The sequence below is a fragment of the Ischnura elegans genome, chromosome 9, assembly GCF_921293095.1.
Source record: "Ischnura elegans chromosome 9, ioIscEleg1.1, whole genome shotgun sequence".
NCBI lineage: Eukaryota > Metazoa > Arthropoda > Insecta > Odonata > Coenagrionidae > Ischnura > Ischnura elegans.
In genome coordinates this window covers 65,782,096-65,804,351 of record NC_060254.1, presented here as the reverse complement: position 1 = coordinate 65,804,351, position 22,256 = coordinate 65,782,096, and the positions used below count along the sequence as shown (strand labels likewise).

At 40.0% G+C, this 22,256-nt stretch overlaps 2 protein-coding genes across 4 annotated transcripts; one reads left to right on the top strand and one right to left on the bottom strand.

Moving 5' to 3' along the window:
* The first annotated feature begins 3,327 nt into the window (after positions 1 to 3,327).
* Positions 3,328 to 7,268, top strand: LOC124165461 (putative nuclease HARBI1). Of its 3 annotated transcripts, XR_006866234.1 has the most exons (4): positions 3,328 to 3,821; positions 6,346 to 6,493; positions 6,573 to 6,717; positions 6,930 to 7,268. XR_006866234.1 is itself a non-coding variant. In XM_046542896.1 (3 exons), the coding sequence occupies exons 1-3, from the start codon at positions 3,622 to 3,624 to the stop codon at positions 6,576 to 6,578; spliced, it is 354 nt and encodes a 117-aa protein (XP_046398852.1). In that variant the 5' UTR covers positions 3,328 to 3,621; the 3' UTR covers positions 6,579 to 7,268. The 3 variants fall into 3 exon arrangements, 2 of the variants coding, with proteins under 2 accessions (XP_046398852.1, XP_046398850.1); XM_046542896.1 differs by having other exon boundaries at positions 6,573 to 7,268; XM_046542894.1 differs by lacking the exons at positions 6,573 to 6,717; positions 6,930 to 7,268 and having other exon boundaries at positions 6,346 to 6,526.
* On the bottom strand, positions 6,986 to 14,725 carry LOC124164944 (PH domain-containing protein DDB_G0287875-like). The gene is made up of 7 exons (XM_046542181.1): positions 14,401 to 14,725; positions 14,178 to 14,311; positions 8,216 to 8,404; positions 7,916 to 8,103; positions 7,611 to 7,852; positions 7,382 to 7,557; positions 6,986 to 7,102 (listed from the first exon to the last, which is right to left on the bottom strand). Exons 1-7 carry the CDS (start codon positions 14,450 to 14,452, stop codon positions 6,986 to 6,988), a joined length of 1,098 nt encoding a protein of 365 aa, XP_046398137.1. The 5' UTR covers positions 14,453 to 14,725.
* Between the last annotated feature and the right edge of the window lie 7,531 nt (positions 14,726 to 22,256).

Here is a 22,256-nt window from a genome sequence, read left to right as displayed (position 1 = left end):
AATTAAAGGCCATTGCAAATACGGTGACACTTAAGTCAGAATAGTGAGGAATACTACTATCCAGGGAGTAAAACAATTAGAGTGCTTTACCCAGTCTCACTCTAAAAACACGGTTGATCAAAAAGCTTCGAATAAAAATGGGTACATTACCCCTTCCTCACGTTCCTCCTTCCCCACGTATGCATTGTTTTGCAATGTTCAGGGTTGGTCGGCTCCATGTTCTGTGGTGCGGGTTTTTGAGATTTTTTCCCAATCATTTGGTTCGTATTATTTTCAATACCGTTTGGTACTACCTCAGAGTAAGGATCTTGAAAATGTTGGGGCAGCGAGCTCTTTGTACCTTCTCTGACAATAAACTTCAAAACACGGTATTCAGTCCCAGTTTTAACTTCGATTATCTTTCTCTCTCCCTGTATTTTTGGACAATTAAAGAGTACATGGTATGCGCAGCCCAATTGTTAACAGCTATCTGTTAACAGTCAATTGCGAAATTGACACTTAGGAGCTCATTTTGGTATTCAGCATCCTCATGTTTGTCCTTGCCGCTGCGAGGGCAGATGGATTTGCCCTCACGTCGAGTAGCGATGTGGGCGAAGTGTTGGCAGTTGAAAAAACGCAAGAGAGCTGGGACATTGAGAATTGACACATTCGTATGCAATATGACACTTTTGGGAGGATAATCAGGCGCAAAGGTTGGCACTATGGATTCCGATTTAATTATATCACCGTTACGTGTGGTGGTCAGCCAACGCACATCAATTACCCCATCCGAGGCCATCTCTATCCTGATTTTGTCAACTTCCAACTAGCTCAACATATGATAAGTCAGTATGACTTATCATATGTTGAGCAAGTGTTCAATGTTGTATTATTGCCGTAATGCATATTATGTGCTTTCTGGAAAGGCGCTATACTCCCTTGGAATCTGGAGGCACAACGAAGCGACTTGCTGCACGTGCTAACTTGCGACTGTCGTATGAAAAACTAATTCATATTACTAATCAGCCAAATATGCACCATGTATTGATAATTTTATTCAAATTCATTAGGGATATTTGTGTATTATTTTCGAGCGAATCCATATGATATGACCCATACGATGCATAGGAAACTACGAAACTTCGGCAGCAAACGTCTCCACAAATTGGGCTCTAAGTATCTTGAATGATACGTTTTGCTAGGAGCACCATTTTTTTTTAAATATACCCCTTTCCTAGAAAAATCTTCCGTTCGATTCAACTGAAGTCACTCGGTCCCCATGCTAGCAATCTCCGCCTTCCGCATGAGACTTCTCTCGCCTAGGCAGCGGAACTGAAGAGCATATTATTAACGGCCCTAAAATTTTACGATTACGATCCAGTTCTCATGTCATACAGAGCCGAACGTATTATCTGGCAGCAATTTTTAGCATTCCTCGAATAATTTAGCGGAAATGGAAATCATATAGATAGCACGGGATTTCACAGTATTTACTAATAACACGAAGAAACAGAAGGTTTATGGAGATAACTGCCACCGTAGAAATTGCTGTATTTCAATATGCCGATTCATCGAAATATTTTAAATCACTTATAGTAGTGGTAGTAGTAGTATTTTTTAAGGGTGCGTCGACATCATCGAGGTAATTTTACACCGACCACATGTTATGTTTTTTTACATCACCTTATAAATTCGAGAAAATTCGAAATTCGTGATTTTCTCAAAATGGAAATGTACGAGAGTAGAGCAAATTGGATTAAGCCAGGAACCTGCAGTGATATTTTTCTAAATATTGTATTATTTACAAAATAATATATTTCAGATGCCAACAGCAGTGTAAATTTGAAAGCCATGCAGGAAAAGCTGATTTATCTGACGGAAAAGTCTTCTTCTGAAAGAAAAAAATAGAAGAAGCAAAAAATGTCGCACAGAATTACTGTCCATAGAAAGACAGAAATTGGAAACATTACAGAGAATTGAGGCCAAGATTGACCATATTCATTTTTAGATGCTAAGTTTAGCATTTTATTAAGTGAATTTAATATAAAAATTGAGTTCTATCATTGGATTATTAGTTATTTAATATGAATTCCTCTCCTATAACCACTAACTATATTGTATATCTCCATGCAAATTGAGTTCTCAATAACCATAAATATTAACGTAAGTAACTTTTTCCCTAATAATATTCCATAGAAAAAGTAAGTACACATAACGCCAGAAATAATAGGGTAAAAGTAATCGAGAGTGTTTCTGGGAAAGGTGACATTAAAGGAAATCTCTTCGTTAAACAAGAGTTTTTATTTGAACCACTTTAAATACAGTATGTGTTAAATTTTATAGTTAATCTATATTTCTGTTGTTTTCTGCTGGTCAATTTCATGTGTATTTTGTTTTTTTTTCTTACGCATGTGGCGCACTATGCTATGTATTCGCGCGCACTAACTGTACTGTGTATGTCTTCTGTGATGCGATGGTGCAATTTAAGTCGCGTGTGCAAGTATCTGCAAATATCTTATTTCTGCGATGAAAACCTTGCCCGAATCATCCATATTTCAACAGGTTATGGGCCCAGCAAATTATTCGGCAAGTTATTTTTGCGATACGCGTTGAGTTTCGCCTTATTTTTCAAATTTTTTTGACACTTCCGGTTAACAACTTTTTTTGGCGGTGTGTGTTTGTGTTTGAACGCTTTAGCTATTTTTCAATACAAAGTTCACGATGAGCCAGGCGGGTAATGGTTCGCAACACGCGATCGAGAGGTTGGAAGGTATGTCCATTTATAGCAACTGGAAATTCGCGATGGAGATGTATTTAATGCATGAAGACCTGTGGGACTGCATCGATACAAACGCATCGGGTGCAGTGGTAAATACGGACGCGGCGAAGGAGAGGAGAGCTCGGGCAAAAATATGCCTAATGGTGAAACCGGTGGCGTACACGCATGTGAGGAATGCGTCTACGGCAAGCGAAGCATGGGTGAACTTGAAAAACGCCTACGAGGATAGGGGTCTGACCAGGGGCCCTATGCTCGAACTTCGGTTCGTATACGGGAGGGGAGTTTCATACGAATGACGTAGTCACATTCCGTGTGACGGCTGAATTTGGTATGCTCCAGTCGTCGGGGAGGGCGATTCATGCGAACTAGGCGCTCGTGCGGTCGGGACTGGACGAGTTCGTATACGAACCAGGGAAAACATGGCGGCTGCAATGTTTGCTATGATAATGCTCCAAGAGGAAAATGAAGTTATTGAAGAGGAAAGGCCGCCACGGTTGATGCGGGAGCGTACTTCAGCTTTCCATTTGGAGGAGAAGAAGTTTAAAAAACTTTATCGCATCCCGAAGGAATTAGCTCACGAGCTAATTGCTCAATTAACCCCTTACCTAAGGGCTCCATCGCGATCTTCAGCCTTGTCTGTGGAAACAAAGGTAATTGTTTGGAGTTATAATGTTTGTAGTAAGCCTAAATTAAGATGTTATTTGGAGGCTAGGCCTTCTGCTTGGTAGATAGTTATTTGTAGGTAGCATTGAGGTCTTTATACAGGGATTCGAAATGGTAAGAATTTAGAATTCGTTGTCAAATTAATTTTACATAAAATATACTATTTGATGTTTTGAGCTCCTGCTAAGCAAATACTATTCATGCAGGTGTTGGCAGCTTTAAGGTTTTTCGCTGGAGGTCCATATCAGTCATACATAGGAGAAGAAGAATATGCAGCCATGGACCAATCGTCGGTGAGCCGTTGTATAACTGAAGTGGCTAAGGCAATATGTGAACATTTGATGCAACATTGGATCAAATTAGATCTATCTCCAGAGTCTGTGGCTGGACTTCGTGAGGGGTGAGTGTTTTAAAATAGTAATCAGAGGTGATAGTATTAATCAATTAATAAAAAGCATGTACAAGGTACACAAAAATACAACTTTTAAGTTTTTTCTTATGTACGTGCAAAGTAAATGTTTCATTACTACCCCCGGGAGAATGTGGTTGAGAGTCGCGAACCTTGATGGCTATGCTGTAGGAACTTTTTTCAAGTAGCTAAACGGTAGAATGCTATAATGTGCAATGGATCAGTATTCTTGTTTTCTGGAATTTCGCCGTTCGTTTGTAAATATTTCACCGTGTTGTGTTAAATCTGATTTCCCAATTCATTTTCTTCGACGTTAACATCATCTTAAGTCAGGCAAAAATGGAAGTTAAAGCTTTTTAGTGGGTCTGACTACCATTTAGGTGAAAAGTATGGTCAATATATTGAGCTTTCTGTTCGCCTAGTATTAGTGTTGGTTGTCGTATTTCATTTCACTTTGCCTTCACATTTGAATAATACTGTGCTACCCATTATGGAATGTGAGCCAAAGCCTCCCTTCCTTACCAGTATGAATTTTACATGTTTAGTGATATTGAGACATTGTTATACTCCTAATTTGGATTTTTGGGTATCTCTATCTTTGGTTATTAATAGTAATTGGCTATATCGACGATATACTAACAATAAGAGTGATAGTTACCTATATAGATATATAAACTTCCTTCTGTTACAAATTCATTGAAGTTTAAGTATACATTTGCCTATAGAAACCTACGCCTTACCAACTCTTTGTCTACACACACTGGTAACTTTTCAATTTGAGTTTAAATATGTTATAATAATAATAATATTTCTTTCATGGGAGCTAACCCAATTCACAAATATTTATTGTAAGGAATGTTATACATTTGAAATAAAGTTGCAAGGCAACATTTCAAATACAAATTACATTTGCGTATAGCTGCATGCATAAGAGGTTAATTCATTGAATCATAATCATTAGGTGGCTATTATTATTTAACAAAAGGATAATTATTGTTTCTATATACCTGTCAAAGTGCATATGAAAATGGTTATGTATGTTGTAGGTTCCAAATCCTAGCATACATAAGGACTTCGAAACAACATGCTCAATATGAGCATTATTAGACAGAGCTTGGTCAAAATAAACGCCCAGGTCTCTCACACTTCCGACTCTTGGAATGACTTCATTGTCAATAACATATCTAAAATTACGACAGAGTTTCCTCCGAGTGAAGAAAGTAACACTGCAATTATTATAAAATGATTAAAAACAGCTAAGTTGGTGGTGGTAGACATTCCTTTTCTGAAACCGTGTTGTTCAGTAACCTGTATGTGCTTCAACATGGTAATCAAAGAATTAAGAACTAACTTCTCTATGATTTTAGCAAGTTCAGATTGGATAGTAATAGATCTGTAGTTTGTTACATCACTTTTATCCCCTGATTTAAATATGGGCATCACATAACTGAGTTTTAAAATATCTGAAAAAAACATTGGAGGTGTATTAATTAATATAATCAGGGGGTATGCTAACACAGATGCACAATTTTTGAATATTATAGCAGGAACATTATTAGGACCACATCCTATATCTGTGCTTAGGCTTTTTAATACATTTTCAATTTCCTTAACAGACACTGATAAGGAGCTAAAAATAATATGAGTGGTCAAAGTATGGTCATAGAGCATTTTAGGACTTGAGATAGAGTACACAAATGAAAAAAGTGATGCAAATAAATAAGCTATACTGTAGGAAAATCACCATTTACATCATGCAAGAACATGTTTTATGGTAAAGAATGCTCATTGCATTGAGTCATCACATGTTTCAAAAATGATTCACATTTCTCAGGAAACAGTGAGCAATATCCCTATGTTTGCACTAGTATTCTTCTAACAATTATTCCCACCACTTCAGAGGAAAATAAAATCCAAGCCTCACTTCTGAGTTGAAATTACTCTGAATACATTCTGAAGGATCACTAACAGTTACAAATTTCAACCACCTGCTCTTATAACAATCATTCCCTCCACTGCAGAGGGAAATAAAAAAATCTAACCTAACTTCTGAGTTCAAATTACTCTGACTAAATTCTGAAGGATCACGAACAGTTACACTTTTCAACCACCTGTTCCTATAACAATAATTCCCACCACTTCAGAGGAAGTAATTAGTCCTAAACAATGAAAAACCTAACTGACTTATATATTTCTGAACCCTGAGACAGTGTAAAACTTTTCTTAAGATATCAGCACTTACATATTACAGAGTCATGATTATTAAAATGTCGTAGACTTCCCATCCTTCTTATCATGACCCCAATCACCATCTGTAAAAACTTCCACCATCTTCTTGCACTTCTATATTGATGCAAGCTCATCCTCTGTTTTTTGCTACCTTAAATCATTAACTGCACATTCCAATACATAGTCTCAAAACTACTGCTTTCATCTAAATGACCCTGATATTCAAAGATTGTAATTGTTGTCGCCTGATACCAAAACTGATATCATTAAAATTCGCTTTTTCCAGTTTCTACCAGAAGTATGGCTTTCCGGGAGCGATAGGGGCTATAGACTGCACCCATGTGGCTATAGTTGCTCCACCAGTGGACAACCCGATTTATATGGAAAGGCAATACTATAACCACAAGAGATACCATTCCATAAACGTACAGCTGGTAATTGCATTTTTCTTTTTATGAGTTTTCTAATGATTGTAAAGTATTGCCTTGTAATTCGTAACTATTTCTTTTCCAGGTTTGAGACTCTAAAATGAGAATTTTAAATGTTAATGCCAGATTTCCAGGGGCCACAAATGACGCATATATTTATGCCAATTCTGAATTACGACGGGGCCTTATACAGATGAAGGAGAGATATAATGTCAATGCCTGGCTAATTGGTAAGTGTTCTTTCCCTTCTGTACATTTAAATACATACATACCACCTGGATAGAAGCTCTGATGACTACATTAATAATTAGTTACCAGTAACACATGCACTTAAATCTGGTGTAGTGCTGAAATCCAACAGAAAAAAAATAATTTTACTCAGGGTAACAAACCTGCTGAATAATAGGTAATAATTCTCCTCCCTCTTCTCCAAATTTTTCAGGAGACAGTGGTTACCCCCTTGAGCCAGGGTTAATGACCCCTATAGCAGGGGATATACTACCAAATTCTCCAGAGGAGAGATTCAACAGGAGCCTTTGCCGTGCCCGGAGCATTGTCGAGCAATGCAATGGTGTGCTTAAGGCTCGATGGAGGTGCTTGTTGAAACACAGGGTCCTGCATTATATGCCAGAGAAAGCAAGTGATATAATAAACTCCTGCTGTGTGCTGCACAACATGTGCATCGAAAGAAATGTGGCAGAGGGAGAAATTCCTGTAAATGTGGAGGAAAATGGGATGTATGCTGACCCTAATCCAGCAGGACAAAACCACAGAGCTGGGCTCCAAGTCCAACAAAGAATAATTAGGGATTATTTCCAGTAAAATAAAGTAGTTTGGTAAAACCCAAGTTTATTTTTCATTAATTTTATTTTCTATTCTTTTTAATAAATTCACTATTTCAACTTGCATCAAAAGTGACTCTTCCTCCACTCTCAACCTTCTCTCCTCGAGCTCTAGCCGCCTGCTCTCCAGCTCCACCTGCTTCTCCTGCAACCTCAGCCTCCTCTCCTGCATGGCCATCATCTTCTCTTCCTTCACTGCCTTCTCCCTCTCTACATCTATAAGCTCCTCTGCGATGGACGTCAGGTTTTTTTGTCCTATAGAATGATAGGCTGTGAATTACTTTCTCTTCTTACATAATGCAGAAAATACAAATGTAAGACAGACAATGTCAATATTCTCCTGTACTTACTCTCCATTCCTGCTTTTCCAGCTTGCTTGGGGGGCTTATTCTGTTGGGATGTTGTAGTTGGGGTGGATGGGGCTTGATCGGAGGTTGTATTTGGGCAGATTGGAGTTTGAATGGGGATTATGGCTGGGCTGGGAGGGTTCTGTCTGGAGATGTTTGATGGAGTTGTGGTGAATGTGGATGGAGTTGTGGTGAATGTGGATGGAGTTGTGGTGAATGTGGATGGAGTTGTGGTGAATGTGGATGGAGTTGGGATGGAGGTTGTGGATACGTTTAAAATTTTCGTGTTGGGGTTCTGGGAGGAATAGGTTGAAATGTTAGGAGATGTAATAATTACTGTAGGGAGTGAAGTAGGGGAAGTAGAGTCGGGATGGAAGGAGGGAGTGCTGCATGAAGGGTTTCTCGGATTCCCTGCCTCTAATTCAGTCTGTTAAAATAATATGATGAGATTGTATAAGTTTAACATGCATAAAAATTGAAAATACAAAGTAAATATATTATTGTCATGAATCAATATGCTGGCATCAATTACACCTCACCTGTACAATAATCTGGGACTCCTTTGTGTGTTGGTGGCCCATTACGGCATTGCTGCCCAGTAATTGGTAAACCCTCATTTGGTAGCTGGTTAGTTCATCAACTGAAGGCGGGTCACCACCAGTCTTTCCTCCTTCCCTCACCAAGGCAGCTACTTTAGCCTTGGTGAAGGTTTTTATGTCTTGCCACGTCTGTTGAAGAGTTTTAAAGGGATATTTATCAATGAAAATTGTTCTGATTTATGAAACAAGGCGTGACAATAAAGGGTATAGGATGAATGCATGTGGGAATCAAAGAATTTGAATTATGTCTTGAAATGGAATAATTATTTAATCACTGACTTTTGCAATGGTAGTAGTTATTCCTGAGACATGGAATATAAGTTGAGGTGTTAGGAATGTTATATTTGCAATATAGACAATATGTTAGCGTACAATTTCATTAGGTAATCGAGATCCAATGCTATACGTTATTTCTTATTTTACCATTTGAACGGTATCAATTCTAAACCCTTCCATTTCTAAGAACCTCCGCAAGCCTCTTAAAGTTCAAGAGTTGGCTTCTCATTATAGACAGCCATATGGAAAGGATAAGCGAGACATGAGAACCATGGCTTTATTCCACAAGTAAATGCAAAATAAAATTTTAAAAAATAATGAAAATAGATTTTAGAGAAATCTCCAAAATGTGAAGACCAAGTGGGAATAGAAGCTGATTTCAATGTCTCACTTATTACAGGTAAATCACCTCCACTCTACAGAGCCAATCCAACAATGTAGTTCAAACACGAGGAAGTTATTGGCATATGTAACTGTACCGGTTCCGACTCGCTTATGAAAAGAGGATGACAGTGACAAATAACATTTATTAAGATTCACAGATTACTTTAAAACTTGTGCAAATGTGAGGTAGATGTTGAGGGCAGAGAGTTCACTTCTGGTCAACCACTGAAATCAGACATCTGAATGGCACTAGTGACTTGTACATAATGATTGAACATTATGGGATTTAAAATTGTTATCTATGTCTCCTATGCCTGAGAATACTAGAATATAACAAAGCATTGAGAATGTGGGTTATTGGTAAGTGCACTGGGAAAGTTTGATGATTTCCATGTTAAATTTTAGAATATTCATTCCATGCATGTCAAGGTGTAAATAGTTTCTGAACTGTTACCTTGTCAACGTTATTATTGGCCTGAGAAAATCATGATTACTAATAATTTACTAAATGCAGTTACAGGACCATAGCTAAAATTTCTTTTGCACAAAAGTTTTGAAAAACAGGCACATTATTCATCTATGTTGTACTTACTACTGCATTCGCATTTACATTGAATTCTTGTGTGAAAGCAAACATTGGCTCTAGAATGAATGGGATTAATGACCGTTGATTTTCTGTTTGTTTTTCATGCAAAAATATTGCGCAAATTAAGGATTGGTTTCTTATATCTACATAAGGGAAATTTTCCAGTAATTCAATGGAATACAAGGTAATGTCATACGTTTGCAGCTGTTGCTCATTGCGGCACTCATTATTACTGCCCATGCTTCAAGAACAACTGAATTACCCGACGCAGAATTTTTCATCAATCAAATAGATTTTAATTAATAAATTATCAAATCAATAGACCCTATGCATTTCGAAACGTATATCAATCGTAATTAGTATGAGTAAAACTGGTCAAAATTGACTAGGAATCAAAAACTCATTATGCAGAATTCTCTTGGAAGAAATGTAAAGGATCGAGTGATAGTAGTAGTAGTATTTGGATTTAGGGTGCGTCGACGGCAAGGTCATTTTGCACCACTACTGTGCGATTTAATTACAAAAGTTATGTATAAAGTAATCTACTGCATCTGATGTCTTCGTTGAAAGTGTGCATAATTAGACTTTATTAAAAATGTTTATTTCTCTGAGAAACCGAAATGTACAGATTAAGTTGGTAGGGTGGTCTCCTAAAAGGGTTTTTAGGTCTCCCCCTAGATTATTTCGTCTTCGCGCTTCGCGGTACTTAACACAATCTAGCATGATGTGTCTAATACTTAATGGACATTTACAATCCCCACATTGGGGAGGTTCCTTCTCTTCAGTAAAGAGATACGCATGGGTCAGGGGGCTGTGCCCTATCCTCAATCGTGTAAGTACTACTTCCTCTCTCCGATTACTACGAGCTGAGGAGGGCCACGCTGCTACCATGTCCTTGATGCCACGGAGCTTGTTATTATTTAGAATCCTCCATGACTCCCTCCATTTTCCAAATACCACGTTTCTTAGAGATGCTCGTAAGTCCTCGTGGGGAACCAGCGTTGAGACAAGAACTTCGTTATTCAGAGCTTCCTTGGCCATAGCGTCTGCTATCTCATTCCCGGCTATCCCCTCATGTCCCGGTACCCACAGAAAATGGATATTCAAACCCTTTCTCGAAAGGGTCAGCAGGAGAGAGTGTATTTCTTGCACGATCGGGTGCACGGGTGAGAAGCCAGAGATGGCTTGTAGCGAGCTCCTGGAGTCAGTACATATCACAAAGGAGCCGCCGTGGTCATCTACGGCTTCTAGAGCTGTCCTTATGGCATAAAGCTCCGCCGTGTACACACTGCACATCGGGTGAAGCTTTGCTCTGATGTTCCCGTGGATAGGGGAGAACACTGCACATGCACAAGCAGAGTTATCTTTCGAACCGTCAGTGTAAACGGGGGTAAGGTTGGGGTGATTCCATCGGAACATGGCAAACAAACGCTGGTACTCCGAGGGAGTTAGGATCGAGTGATATTTATCGCTCATCAAATTAATATTTAAAATTTAGTTTCCGATAAAATAAACATCACTGCACTAAGATGTATTAGCATGACCTTTTCACGGCAAGATTTTCATTGAATTTGCATGTATATGTTCGCCAATGACGTAGAAATTATAATACAGACGCTCGCCGCGAAATGCTGCCGACTCAAAGTGAATATATTAGGAAATCTTTTCGTGGTACATGAAACGTAGGCGCTGCATGAAACACTGTACAATGATGGGACACAAGCAGTACACCTTCGAAAAAATGTGTGCGCTTGCCTTCGTCCTCCTTATCCTCTTCGGTCCCCTTGTCCACATATGTGGACGGCCGGTTTATTATTAATTCACAGGCTAGTTTCTTCCAGTAGAATATTGTACTCTTGTACGCATCTGTGGACATACCTTTTTTTGAATTTTCCGCCTTGACAGCGCCAATTCTACATACTAGAAGCTATTTATTTCAGCATTTGTTTTCCAGAAATCAAAATGGCGGCCACAAATAAGCACATGGGAAGTAAGTAAACTATATTTCCGCTAATTTTCACTGGTTCATGTTGAATTTTTTTCTTTTAATGTAATCATTATTTATACTTATGATGGTAGTCTGTTGTTTTTCGTGCGACCACCAATTATTTTTCTATCCTTCAATTAACAAATGTACACATATGTGGACATCGGGTTTAACTTTGCTGTTTAACATGCTATAGGCCTCTCTGCTGATGACATTTTGGAAATGTTAGGAGATAGTGATGTGGATATTCCAGGGGAAATATCTAGTGGTGAAGATGAAGAACATGATTTTAATGAATATTTAGAAGAATATTCAAGTGAAGATGATGTTCCACTAGCATCACTCCGTTCACCGAATTCAGAAAAAGGCACTCCGAAGAATAAAAAATGGACACGTGACAAGTGAGTTAAAGTGCATTGAATGATACTGCATGCACTTATGAATACATTGGTGATAATAATAAATAAGTAATCTGCAAAAAATTGTACAACTTACAGGATGCCACCATATGTACACGACGTAGAAGATCTCTTTTGTGAAAATGAGGAAGGGAGTCAAAATTTCCTCGATATGTTTTTCGAGTATTTTCCTCCCAGCTTTTGGAAAAGTGTGGTAGAACAAAGCAACCTGTATTCAGTACAAGTAAGAGATCATCGCTCCATTAATATGACCTACGATGAAATCATCAGATTTGTTGGCGTGTCCATTTTGATGGGTTCACTAAATTATCCGCAAACAAGGCTGTATTGGAGTAGGGATTTGGCCGTTCCTCTCATTCAAAAAGTCATGTCACGGGACAGATTTTTCGAGTTAAGGAATCATTTACATTTCGTTGACAAATTTGTTACTAGCGATAGCGATGACAAGTTACAAAAAGTAAGACCGATACTTGATGCCTTTTTGAAAAAATGTCACATGCTAACTAGATCGAATGAACAATCTGTAGATGAACAAATGATTTCTTTCACTGGTAGATGTCCTAATCGACAGTATGTACCGAATAAGCCACATCCAGTAGGACTAAAAAATTTTGTTCTTGCAGAAAGAGATGGTCTTGTTCTTGATTTTCATATCTATGTTGGAAAAGGAACCATTCCTGATAAGGACATGAGGGAGCTTGGTCTGGGCGCAGGAATTGTGAAGTTGCTAACGAGGACGATCAGCCATTCCATCATCTACTGCGACCGCTTCTTCACTAGTGAAAAACTAGGTGATTACCTAGTGGCAAATAATTTTAACCTCTGTGGTACTGTCATGAAAAACAGAGTAGGTGGTGCACTTAGTATTTTGAAATCCGACAAAGAATTAAAACGGGGTGATTATGACGAGGTTCTGCGCAGTGATAAAAAAATGTGTTGTGTCAAGTGGCAGGATAGTAAGGCAGTCACTATGCTATCTACTTGCATAGGTAGTGAACCCCACTCATCTTGCTTGAGATGGGACAAAACAGAGAAGAGGAAACGTGAAGTCAACCAGCCTCTAGTTATAAAAAAATACAACCAATGTATGGGAGGAATTGATCTTTGTGATCGACTTCTAGCATATTACTCTTCTTCAATGCGTACCAAAAAATGGCCTTTACGGGTATTTACGCACTTTGTTGATTTGGCTATAGTAAATTCCTGGGTAATGTACCGCCGAAATTGTGTGAAGGCAGATGTACCAAAAAGAGAAATTGCCTCACTTTTGCAATTTAGAACTCGATTAGGCAATGCAATGATTCACTTTGAATCTGGAAGGGTTGAAATCAGGGAGGAGATCCAAAAAAAAAGAGGCAGGCCATCAAAATGTAGTTCAATTAGTCCAGGCCCTCATGAGAGTTCTAAAATATGTGTAAATGAAGAAACAGGCATTGAAGATCAGCAAATTGACCACGAGGATCAAACCCAGCAAAAACGTCGAAGAATCATACACCCTGTCAATGACGTCAGATTTGACAGGATAAATCATTGGCCTATTTTTAGCAATGACAAAAATGCATCACGATGCAGACACTCTGGCTGTTCATCAAGAACTAGGATTAAATGCCAAAAGTGTGATGTATACTTATGTGTGAGCCTCAATGGCTGTTTTCAAAAATTTCATACAAGGCACTAAACATGCTGAAAGAAAACAATTGTTTTTTATTTTTTTAAGATTGTATTATGTATCATAATAATTGAACTATTTGATTTGTACTAAGATTTTAATTACTTATGTGCCTTTATTTTAATGTCATTGTAATTCATACTTGACATAACTGTTTATTTGAGAAATATTAAAAAATAAAAATTACTAAAAAAATTATTTATTCTTCATTTTGTTGATAAACTTTTATATTTTTATTCGTGGTACAATTTTTTCGCATGCAATAATAGTATTTGATCAATTAAGTAAAAAAAGTACATATATATCGCAATAAAAAACAGAAAAGTATATTTCACAATCTGCATATATGATCCTCATGTCCACATATGTGGACATAGAATATTTTAACAATTATAGAAACAATTTCAAAAATACTTCCACACACAATGTCAGTAGTCTCATATGTGCTAAATATTAGCAAGGAAACATTTTTCTGAGAGCCAGGTTTTTTTCGGGACCGAAGAGGTTATATGATCTATATATGTGTAGTCGCTAATCACAGAAAGTTATTACGAGTCCAAAAATGAGTGCTTAATACTTACTTTCCTCCACTCCTTCCACTGCTTCACCGCACCACCACAAGAATTTAATTTCACCGTCACCTCACGCCATGCGTCGGCCGCATCTTTTGCCCCAAATTTGGAGGTGAATTTTGCTTTCGCAATATTATCGTTACCTGTTAGATAAAACGTTTATATTGTAAGAATTTGATTATCCGTTAGCATTTACAAAAATAAGCACTAGGTATGTTTAAACTCTACTGACCTTCGACAAATTCCAGCAGGATATTCTTCTGCTCCTCATTCAGTTTCGCCATTCTTCACGTTGCGCTTGTCTGGCACCTACTTCTTAAAATGAGCAAACTCACGAAACTGCATTCCTACTCCAAGGGATTACAGGTACATTGTTTGTGAGGGTGGAAGGAGAATTCAAAACTAAGTTTCGCGGAAATGAATGAATCACGGATTTTGGAGGCTGTGATTGGCTGAAGTCTTTCGCATGCCTTCTTGGCCCGACGTTGCCAACTCTTGCCGTACGTATAGCAGCTCCCCTCGCATGGCCCTATCCGTAGGGTACTGGAGCATACCGATTTCCCCTTCGTCCGCTAACCCTACGTATGGGACCGTACGAAACGAAGACCGTGAGGGAGGAGCTCGTGCACTTTCGAGCATAGGGCCCCAGGCGCCTTGGGCTTCTTCGGATGCTTTTCGGACTGAAATTGGATGGCTTTTCCAGCATGGAAGAATATGTGACGAAAGCTATGTCGGTCGCACAGCCACTTTCTGATATTGGTGCTCCTTTGGAAGATGAATTATTGGCCATGGTAATGTTGAGTGGGTTACCATCGAGGTTTAGCCCCATGATAATAGCCCTCGAAAGTGCATCGGTAAAAATTTCTAGTGAACTCGTTAAGTCGAAACTTCTCCAGGAGAATCTTCGACGGGAATGTGAAGGGTTACGTCACGTGATGAATCTGCTTCCTGTTAACAAACGCTGCAAGAGGCAACAAAAAATCCTTTCAGTGTTTTAAGTGTCACCAGGTTGGGCATTTTTCCAAAGACTGTCCTGAGCGGCAGAAAAACAATGGGAAAGAACCGACTCCAAAGGGAAGAAACGGACAAAACCATAAGTACAAGGCAGGTGATAACAACAGGAATTCTTCTCTATTAACTGCCCTATCGGTTAAGCTGCAGGAAAACAATTGGTATGTGGACTCTGGTGCAACTACTCATATGACCAATAGTAGAGACTCTCTTACAAATTATATCAGTGATGTTAGCAGTAGTAGTATTTGAATTTAGGGTGCGTCGACGGCTAGGTCATTTGGCACCACTACCGTGTCATTTAATTACAAAACTTTTGTAAAAAGTGATCCACTGCATATGATGTCTTCGTACAAAGAGTGAGCATAATTAGACTTTATTAAAAATATTTATTTCTCTGAGGAACTGAAATGTATAATTTAAGTTGGTAGGATGGTCTCCTAAAGGGCTTTTAGGTATCCTCCTAGATTATTCCGCTGTGGCGGCCGGATTTGGCTGCGCGGTTGTTTCCCGAAGTTTGCCGTTCCGACCGCCAGGAGTCGGCTGATGCACCAACCATCGCAGAGCTTTTTAGCAGATTTTAGCTCCCCGGGAACCAAACCCGATAAAACTTTACGAATAAGGAAGGGGGACACCTTTTTCAAGTTCTCCCCTTCCTTCTGACACCTCATTACTAGGTGGCGCTGACTAGCGCCGTGAACTTTAACTCCCCCGTCGTCTGGACGGGATCTTTTGGTTGGAGGTAGAGTTTCTTCAGCCATCAAAGTACATTAAATTCATCCCCTGGGCTTCCCACCCACCACGGAACCACACATTTGGGACGCCACCCACAAGCCGGAATGGACGTCAGGGCTACCCAAGGGATATAGGAACCTTCGATAGGGGGTCTCTTTTGGGTTAGAACCCCCAGCGCGGGGGCCCTCCGAACCCACACGCCATCGGCCGCCCTACGGAGACACCCATATCTCCAGCATTAACCAGTCCTGGCGTACGCTCGAAAGGAGCCGCCAAGCTCCCCAGCCACCAGGAGCCGATTGACCGAGCTGGGGTATTGAACTCCGGCCCATACTGGGTTTCCGACGCCCAGCTGGGTGCCGGATAACTCATCCACCAGGATCCCTTTCTCTCTCATGTACGGGTCTCCACGCACGGCAAACACGTGGGTGAATCTGGACGCCAGATGTTACGGCTACTCAGAACAGTAGAGTCACATGCTGTCTGGACATTATCCGAACGAGCGACGGGGTTTTTTAACGAGGTTGTCTCCTCGGTGGGCTCAGGTCCGTGGGGGCGCGGCTCCCCAAAGGAAGAGATCACCCTCTTCCCCCCGTGCGAGGCTTTGGCCAATTATATGGTGCGGAATCACTGTCGTATAATGTCCATAATTTACTGCACCTATGTGGTGATGTTAAGGTTTTTCGCCCTCTAGATGGAATTAGCTCCTTCCGCTATGAAAGTAAGTTGAATGACATAAGGAGAACTATTAAGAAGTCTGAGAGGCCCCTGCAGCAGATAGTAAGATCCATGAGCAGATGCATGCATCTACTCTGGTTGTTGCGTCCCGGGAGAAACCCTTAGATGTTGATTTAAAAATAGCAAAAAGGGTAGAAAGGCTACCTAATGGATTTTCATCCCCAAGCTTCTCGAGCTTTCAAATGAAAGGCTACAAGATAACGTGTAAATCTCCCAACAACTGCCATTATGAATTTAGGAGAAGTAGTTGTAACTAACTTCATAGGCACCAGTGAGTCAGAATTGGCTTTCTCGGGCAAACATTTGATATTTCCACAGAATTATATTCCTGCCCATCAGAGTCATCTGAGGTAGGCATATGGAAACCTGAGGTCTATTGCAGTCTGGGAAATGGTTTGCCAAGGACATAGCTTGCAAGGCAATGAGAATTCCTATCAATGGAAACGATGGGAGTTCTTACATTGCTAAGCTACTTCCCCACTTGTGACAACCCCAACAAGTAAAAGGGGTAACCCTTTTCATACTTTATATATTTCTATGTACTTGCCTGAGTACTGATAGCTAAAAGTATATTTGTAGAAGGATTATTGGCTTATAATTGGAGTTAATTCCTTTCAGGCGTGAAGAGAAAATGACATTTCAGGTTGAGTCATTTTATGAAGAAGGGGAGTTCATTTTCAATGTTGTGCCTGAAGTATAGATAGTAGAGGATAACGGTTTGATGTTCACATGGTGGCCTCCTAAAGGCACTCAAAATGTTGATATTCTTTTAAAAAATGGTGAAACTACAAAGGAAAATTGGAAGTGCCATTTCATCGAAGACTACTCCACCAATTGGTAAGTATAAATGCCAATTTTTGGAAAGCATTTAACAAGGATATGAGAGAAATTTTCATCCATTAAGTTAATGTGTCGAGTTGTGTTATTTTCTTCAAATTCTAATTTACTGCTTGCTTATTGAAATTCTTTAGAGGGATATGAAGAAACCAAAACATTTGAAAAAATCATAATTAAGTTGGGGAGTGTGTCAAAGGGTTATGAAGCCAGAAAACCTCCATGAAATTGCAAAAAAGGGTTAGATTCCCCCTCTTCCACCTGGGGAACCCACCACAGAGGAGGAGAATCTAACAGACCTCACTGCTATTAATAAGATAGTCGCTACCGGAATCCCAATGCCACCCAAAAGGAAGAAGACTGGGCAAGACCCTCAAGAATGTAAGATATTGCAATAATAGTGTCATGCATATGTATGCAATGAAATATTATGTGAAACCTTAATTCTGATATGGAAACTAATTCATCAACGTTTTATTACAGTTCCATCAGGCAAAGAGTGTCAATGAGCCTCCGTCAAAGAAAAAGATTGCACAAGGAGCCTCTGAGGGTGTGTTTTTCTACATATTAGCTCTTGTAACATAATTAATTGCAATAATTTAAACAGCACTATTGTAGTGACTAAAATTATGAGGTTATGTTGAATTTTTCGATTGCTATTGCCGCATTTATGACATTTCGTAATCTTTTAGTGCATGCAGTTGCTTGACATTTGGAATTAGGATCTGGTGTGGGTTTTAGCTTACTGGGCACATTTGTGTGGAAAGAATTTTTAACGAATAAATTGAATTTCATTGTGTGCTGTTTGACTTCATGGCTTCCTTAATGTGAAATTTTAAATTCTATGAGGAATCGTGTGACAATTCATGTTCTTGTATTACCTACTATTGGCTTCATCGGTTATGAGCACCAAATCAGGTTTAGAGCTTTGGAATGTGCTATTGCCACCCCAAAGGATACCAGCAGGGGAAGATACTTTAGAGGGTATGCTTATAAATGAGAAACCTATAAAAAAATGACATTTTATGTAAAAAATTTGATTCACTTGAAGGAAACATATCTTTTTGTTTATCATCTTTTATAGTTCTTGTCTCAGTACCTTTAGTGGATGGCCAGACTTCTAGGAATGAGGTAACTGCCTGTGCCTGCAGTGGGCAAGATAAATTGCGTAAAGAGATTAATGAGCTGAAGGGTCAGCTTAATAAGGTTCTTATGAACCAAGCAGTCTTGCTACGAGAGATACAAGCCACGAGAAGCAGCTCTAAGGACCATCCCAGTGTATATCAATCTCCCATTGTAATGCCGATCACCAGTTTGGAAATGCTTGACAAGGTGGACTCTGTCTTAGCTTCGGACAGTGAATTCAGAGTGTACATGGTAATTTTACTAGAAAACATTTTATATGATTTTTTTCCTGTAACCTATTCCAAAAAAGAAGTTCCTGATAGCAGGCATGCAAGTAATCATTGGATTTTATGAGTATGTATGTACATGCTCACTTCATATGCATGCACTTGAGAGGTAATTGTCTCTTTTCAGTTCCATTGGTTTTCTGGACTCCTCACCTCCAACTTAGGGCAGTTTGTTAGAAATAACCTAAGTAAGGTCATTTCTAACAAGGTGGCAGAAGGATTGAGCTGGACAGGAAGAAAGGAGAAGAGATCGATGAAGGATATCCGTAATCTAGTTAATGTTCTTACAGGTAATAATTTTGGCAAATTCCTTAATATCCTGGAATTTTCGTGGAATTTACTTTTTGGATCTTAAATTTGCAAATGATGGCTAAAAGATGATTTGGTAATAAAGGTATCATTCCCTAATATTGTAGTCAAATTTAAATTTTCTAAATTAATTGTTTACAATAGGCAATGGTATCCTTTAACCTAAAGTTGCAACCCCTCCCTGGGCTCTATTGCCACTAACATCATCAACCCGGCAAACGCTCTAGCCCTGTAATGACATTCTGTTGGTTTCAGATGGGTTTCTTGCAGACATACGCAGGATGGGTTAGAATCCTTATTTAGAGCACACAGCTCCTCCTTGTGTCGGTAAATACCGTTACAGTTCCACTGTAAGGTTTTAAACATAAAATTCACGAATAATAAAAAGAGATGAATATATTAAAAACTCCTTATGCAGTCGACTACGATCGTCGTAGTCTCATCTTCCCCTTTTCCGGAGGCTAAGTCGAGCATTTGAATTGCTTAGCTACCTCTGAGGGATCGGCGTCCATCATATCGTCTGTTACTGCGACCTCCTCGAGGTCCGATTTTTTAAAATGAGTTTTGCGTAAGTGTTTTGGCCTTCTGGGCGAGGGCAGGTTTTCTCCCGAAGAGTCACTCTCCGCAGTAGCCTTAGCTTTATCCTTCGTGATGCTGATACTTTTTAGGTTCTTAGGCTTGGCGGGCAGGAACACGCCTTTGCATGGCGCGCATACAGAAGGCGTGTGTCTGCAAGGCAGCGTCCACGTAGTAGTAGTAGTGTTTCTTTTATAGGGTGCGTCGGCGGCTAAGGCCATTTTGCACCACTCACTGACTGGTATTGATAAAGGGGATTAGGCCTGTTCTGAAATTAACGTGTCAATAATTTACAAGAGGTATCATTTATATTTTATTGAAAAGTCGAGTTGAGTGTAGGAATGCTATCAGTCGGGAAATGTTTTCGGGAGTGTCTCCTAGTACCTCAGCTAGGTTGACTCCGAGGTTGTGATTCACCCGTGCAGTACGATATCTTGCACAGTCCGTCAGGATATGTCGCACTGTTAGTGGACAATCGCAATTTAAGCATTGGGGCTGTATTCTCGCTTCGGTGAAGAGGTATGAATGGGCTAATAAGCAGTGACCAATTCTTAAGCGTGTTAAAACCACTTCCTCCCTGCGGACATTTCTTATAGAGGTCTGCCACGCAGTTATTACGGGCTTAATTTCCCGAAGTTTGTTATTTTGGATTTCGAGCCATTGCGTCTTCCAATTTTGTCTAATCATACCCCTCATGGCATTCCCTAAATCTTCCGCTGGCAGTAACTGAAAATTTGTATCCGGAGACCTGAGCGCATCTTTGGCTGCAGAATCTGCTTTCTCATTCCCTGGTATGCCCACATGTCCAGGGACCCAAGCGAAGCTTATAGTGGTCCCTTTTTTACTCAGGGATAACAGAGCGCTTTGTATGTCCTGAACAATGGGGTGACAAGGAGAATAAAGAGATATGTATTGGAGAGCACTGTATGAATCTGTACAGATCATAAATGACGCAACACTGTTTTTAATGGATCGGAGAGCAATCCTAATGGCAGTGAGCTCAGCCGTAAAAATGGAGCAGTACGGATGCAATTTTGCCTTAAGGACTCCATGATATGGGGATACCACAGCGCACCCACAGGCGGTATCCGATTTGGAACCGTCAGTGTATACGAACGTAAATTCGGAGTTTTCGGCGCGGAATTCCTTGAAAAGTTGTTGGTATTCTCCCGGTATAGTAGTAGATTTAGAGCAGCGAGTAAGATCAAGTCTCAAAGCTGGCCGGGGAATTAACCACGGCGGCACGTTACTGTACCCCGTGGGGTACGTGGCGGGCAAGGTAAAATTGCGTTCTGCGATTAGGTTTCTGAAGCGAACACTTAGAGGTTTAGTGGATCTTGTCTTTCGGTTAAAAAGGTCTAAAAGCAGTGGGTGAGAAATAATGTTAAAACAGGGGTGGTTCGGCGCGGATAAAATTTTTGTGGCATAATTGCACATCAACGTCTCTCTGCGATTGACTAGGGGAGGCTCTCCTGTCGGCGTAAATGCTCAAGACAGGGGAGGTCCTGAAGGCACCGGTTGCTAAACGCAGTCCAGTATTATGAACCGTCGAGAGCGGTTTCATGTAGGTCTCACGGGCGGATGAGTACACAATCGATCCGTAGTCTAGCCTTGAACGTACTAATGCTCGATACAGCATTAGCATTGAGGTACGATCCGCGCCCCATGTCGAATGTGACAGAAACCGTAAAATGTTCAGAACTTTGAAGCAATTGTCTCTTAGAGTTCGGAAATGTTCGCGCCAATTCAGGCGCCGGTGCAATGTCACACCCAGAAATCGCGCGTTCTCAACGTAAGGAAGCTCATTACCATTGAGATATAGGGACGGTGGGGCTTGTACACCCCGTCCTCGGTAAAAGTGAATGCATTTCGTTTTCTCAGTAGAGAAACGGAATCCATTCCTCTGAGACCAAACGGAGAGCTTATTCAGAGTCAGCTGGATCAGCCTAGAGGAATTCGTTAATTTTGATGACCTGCAGAAAATAGCGAGGTCATCAACAAACAAGGAGCCCATAACTGGGGAGCGGATACATTCGGCCACATCGTTTATCGCAATGGCAAATAAGGGTAACGCTCAGTACGGACCCCTGGGGTACTCCATTTTCTTGTGGATATAAGGTAGATAGATATTCACCTATTCTAACTTTGAAAACTCGTGCAGACAGAAAATTTTTAATGAAAATAGGTAGATTTCCTTTAAACCCCCATTTATCAAGTGTCTTCAGAATTTTGTACCGCCAAACACGGTCATACGCTTTCTCTAAGTCGAAGAACACGCCAATTACGTTTTGCCGCAAGAGAAATGCTTCCTGAATGAAATTGTCAGTCCTGACGAGATGGTCGGAGGTTGACCTACCTCGTCGAAAGCCGCATTGGATATCCGAAAGAAGGTTCCGCCGCTCCAACCACCAAACGAGACGACGGTTTACCATTCTTTCCATCACCTTGCATACGCAGCTGGTGAGAGATATCG

What these genes read in the sequence shown, in the direction of transcription:
- LOC124165461 (XM_046542894.1), top strand. Translation starts at nt 3,622, where the DNA reads ATGCAGGTGTTGGCAGCTTTAAGGTTTTTCGCTGGAGGTCCATATCAG. An exon ending in GTGGCTGGACTTCGTGAGGG is followed by an intron (nt 3,822 to 6,345) that starts GTGAGTGTTTTA and finishes CGCTTTTTCCAG; the next exon opens with TTTCTACCAGAAGTATGGCT.
- LOC124164944 (XM_046542181.1), bottom strand. Translation starts at nt 14,452, where the DNA reads ATGGCGAAACTGAATGAGGAGCAGAAGAATATCCTGCTGGAATTTGTC. An exon ending in TCCATCCCAACTCCATCCAC is followed by an intron (nt 7,853 to 7,915) that starts ATTCACCACAAC and finishes AACTCCATCCAC; the next exon opens with ATTCACCACAACTCCATCAA. An exon ending in TTTTGATGCAAGTTGAAATA is followed by an intron (nt 7,103 to 7,381) that starts GTGAATTTATTA and finishes CATATAATGCAG; the next exon opens with GACCCTGTGTTTCAACAAGC.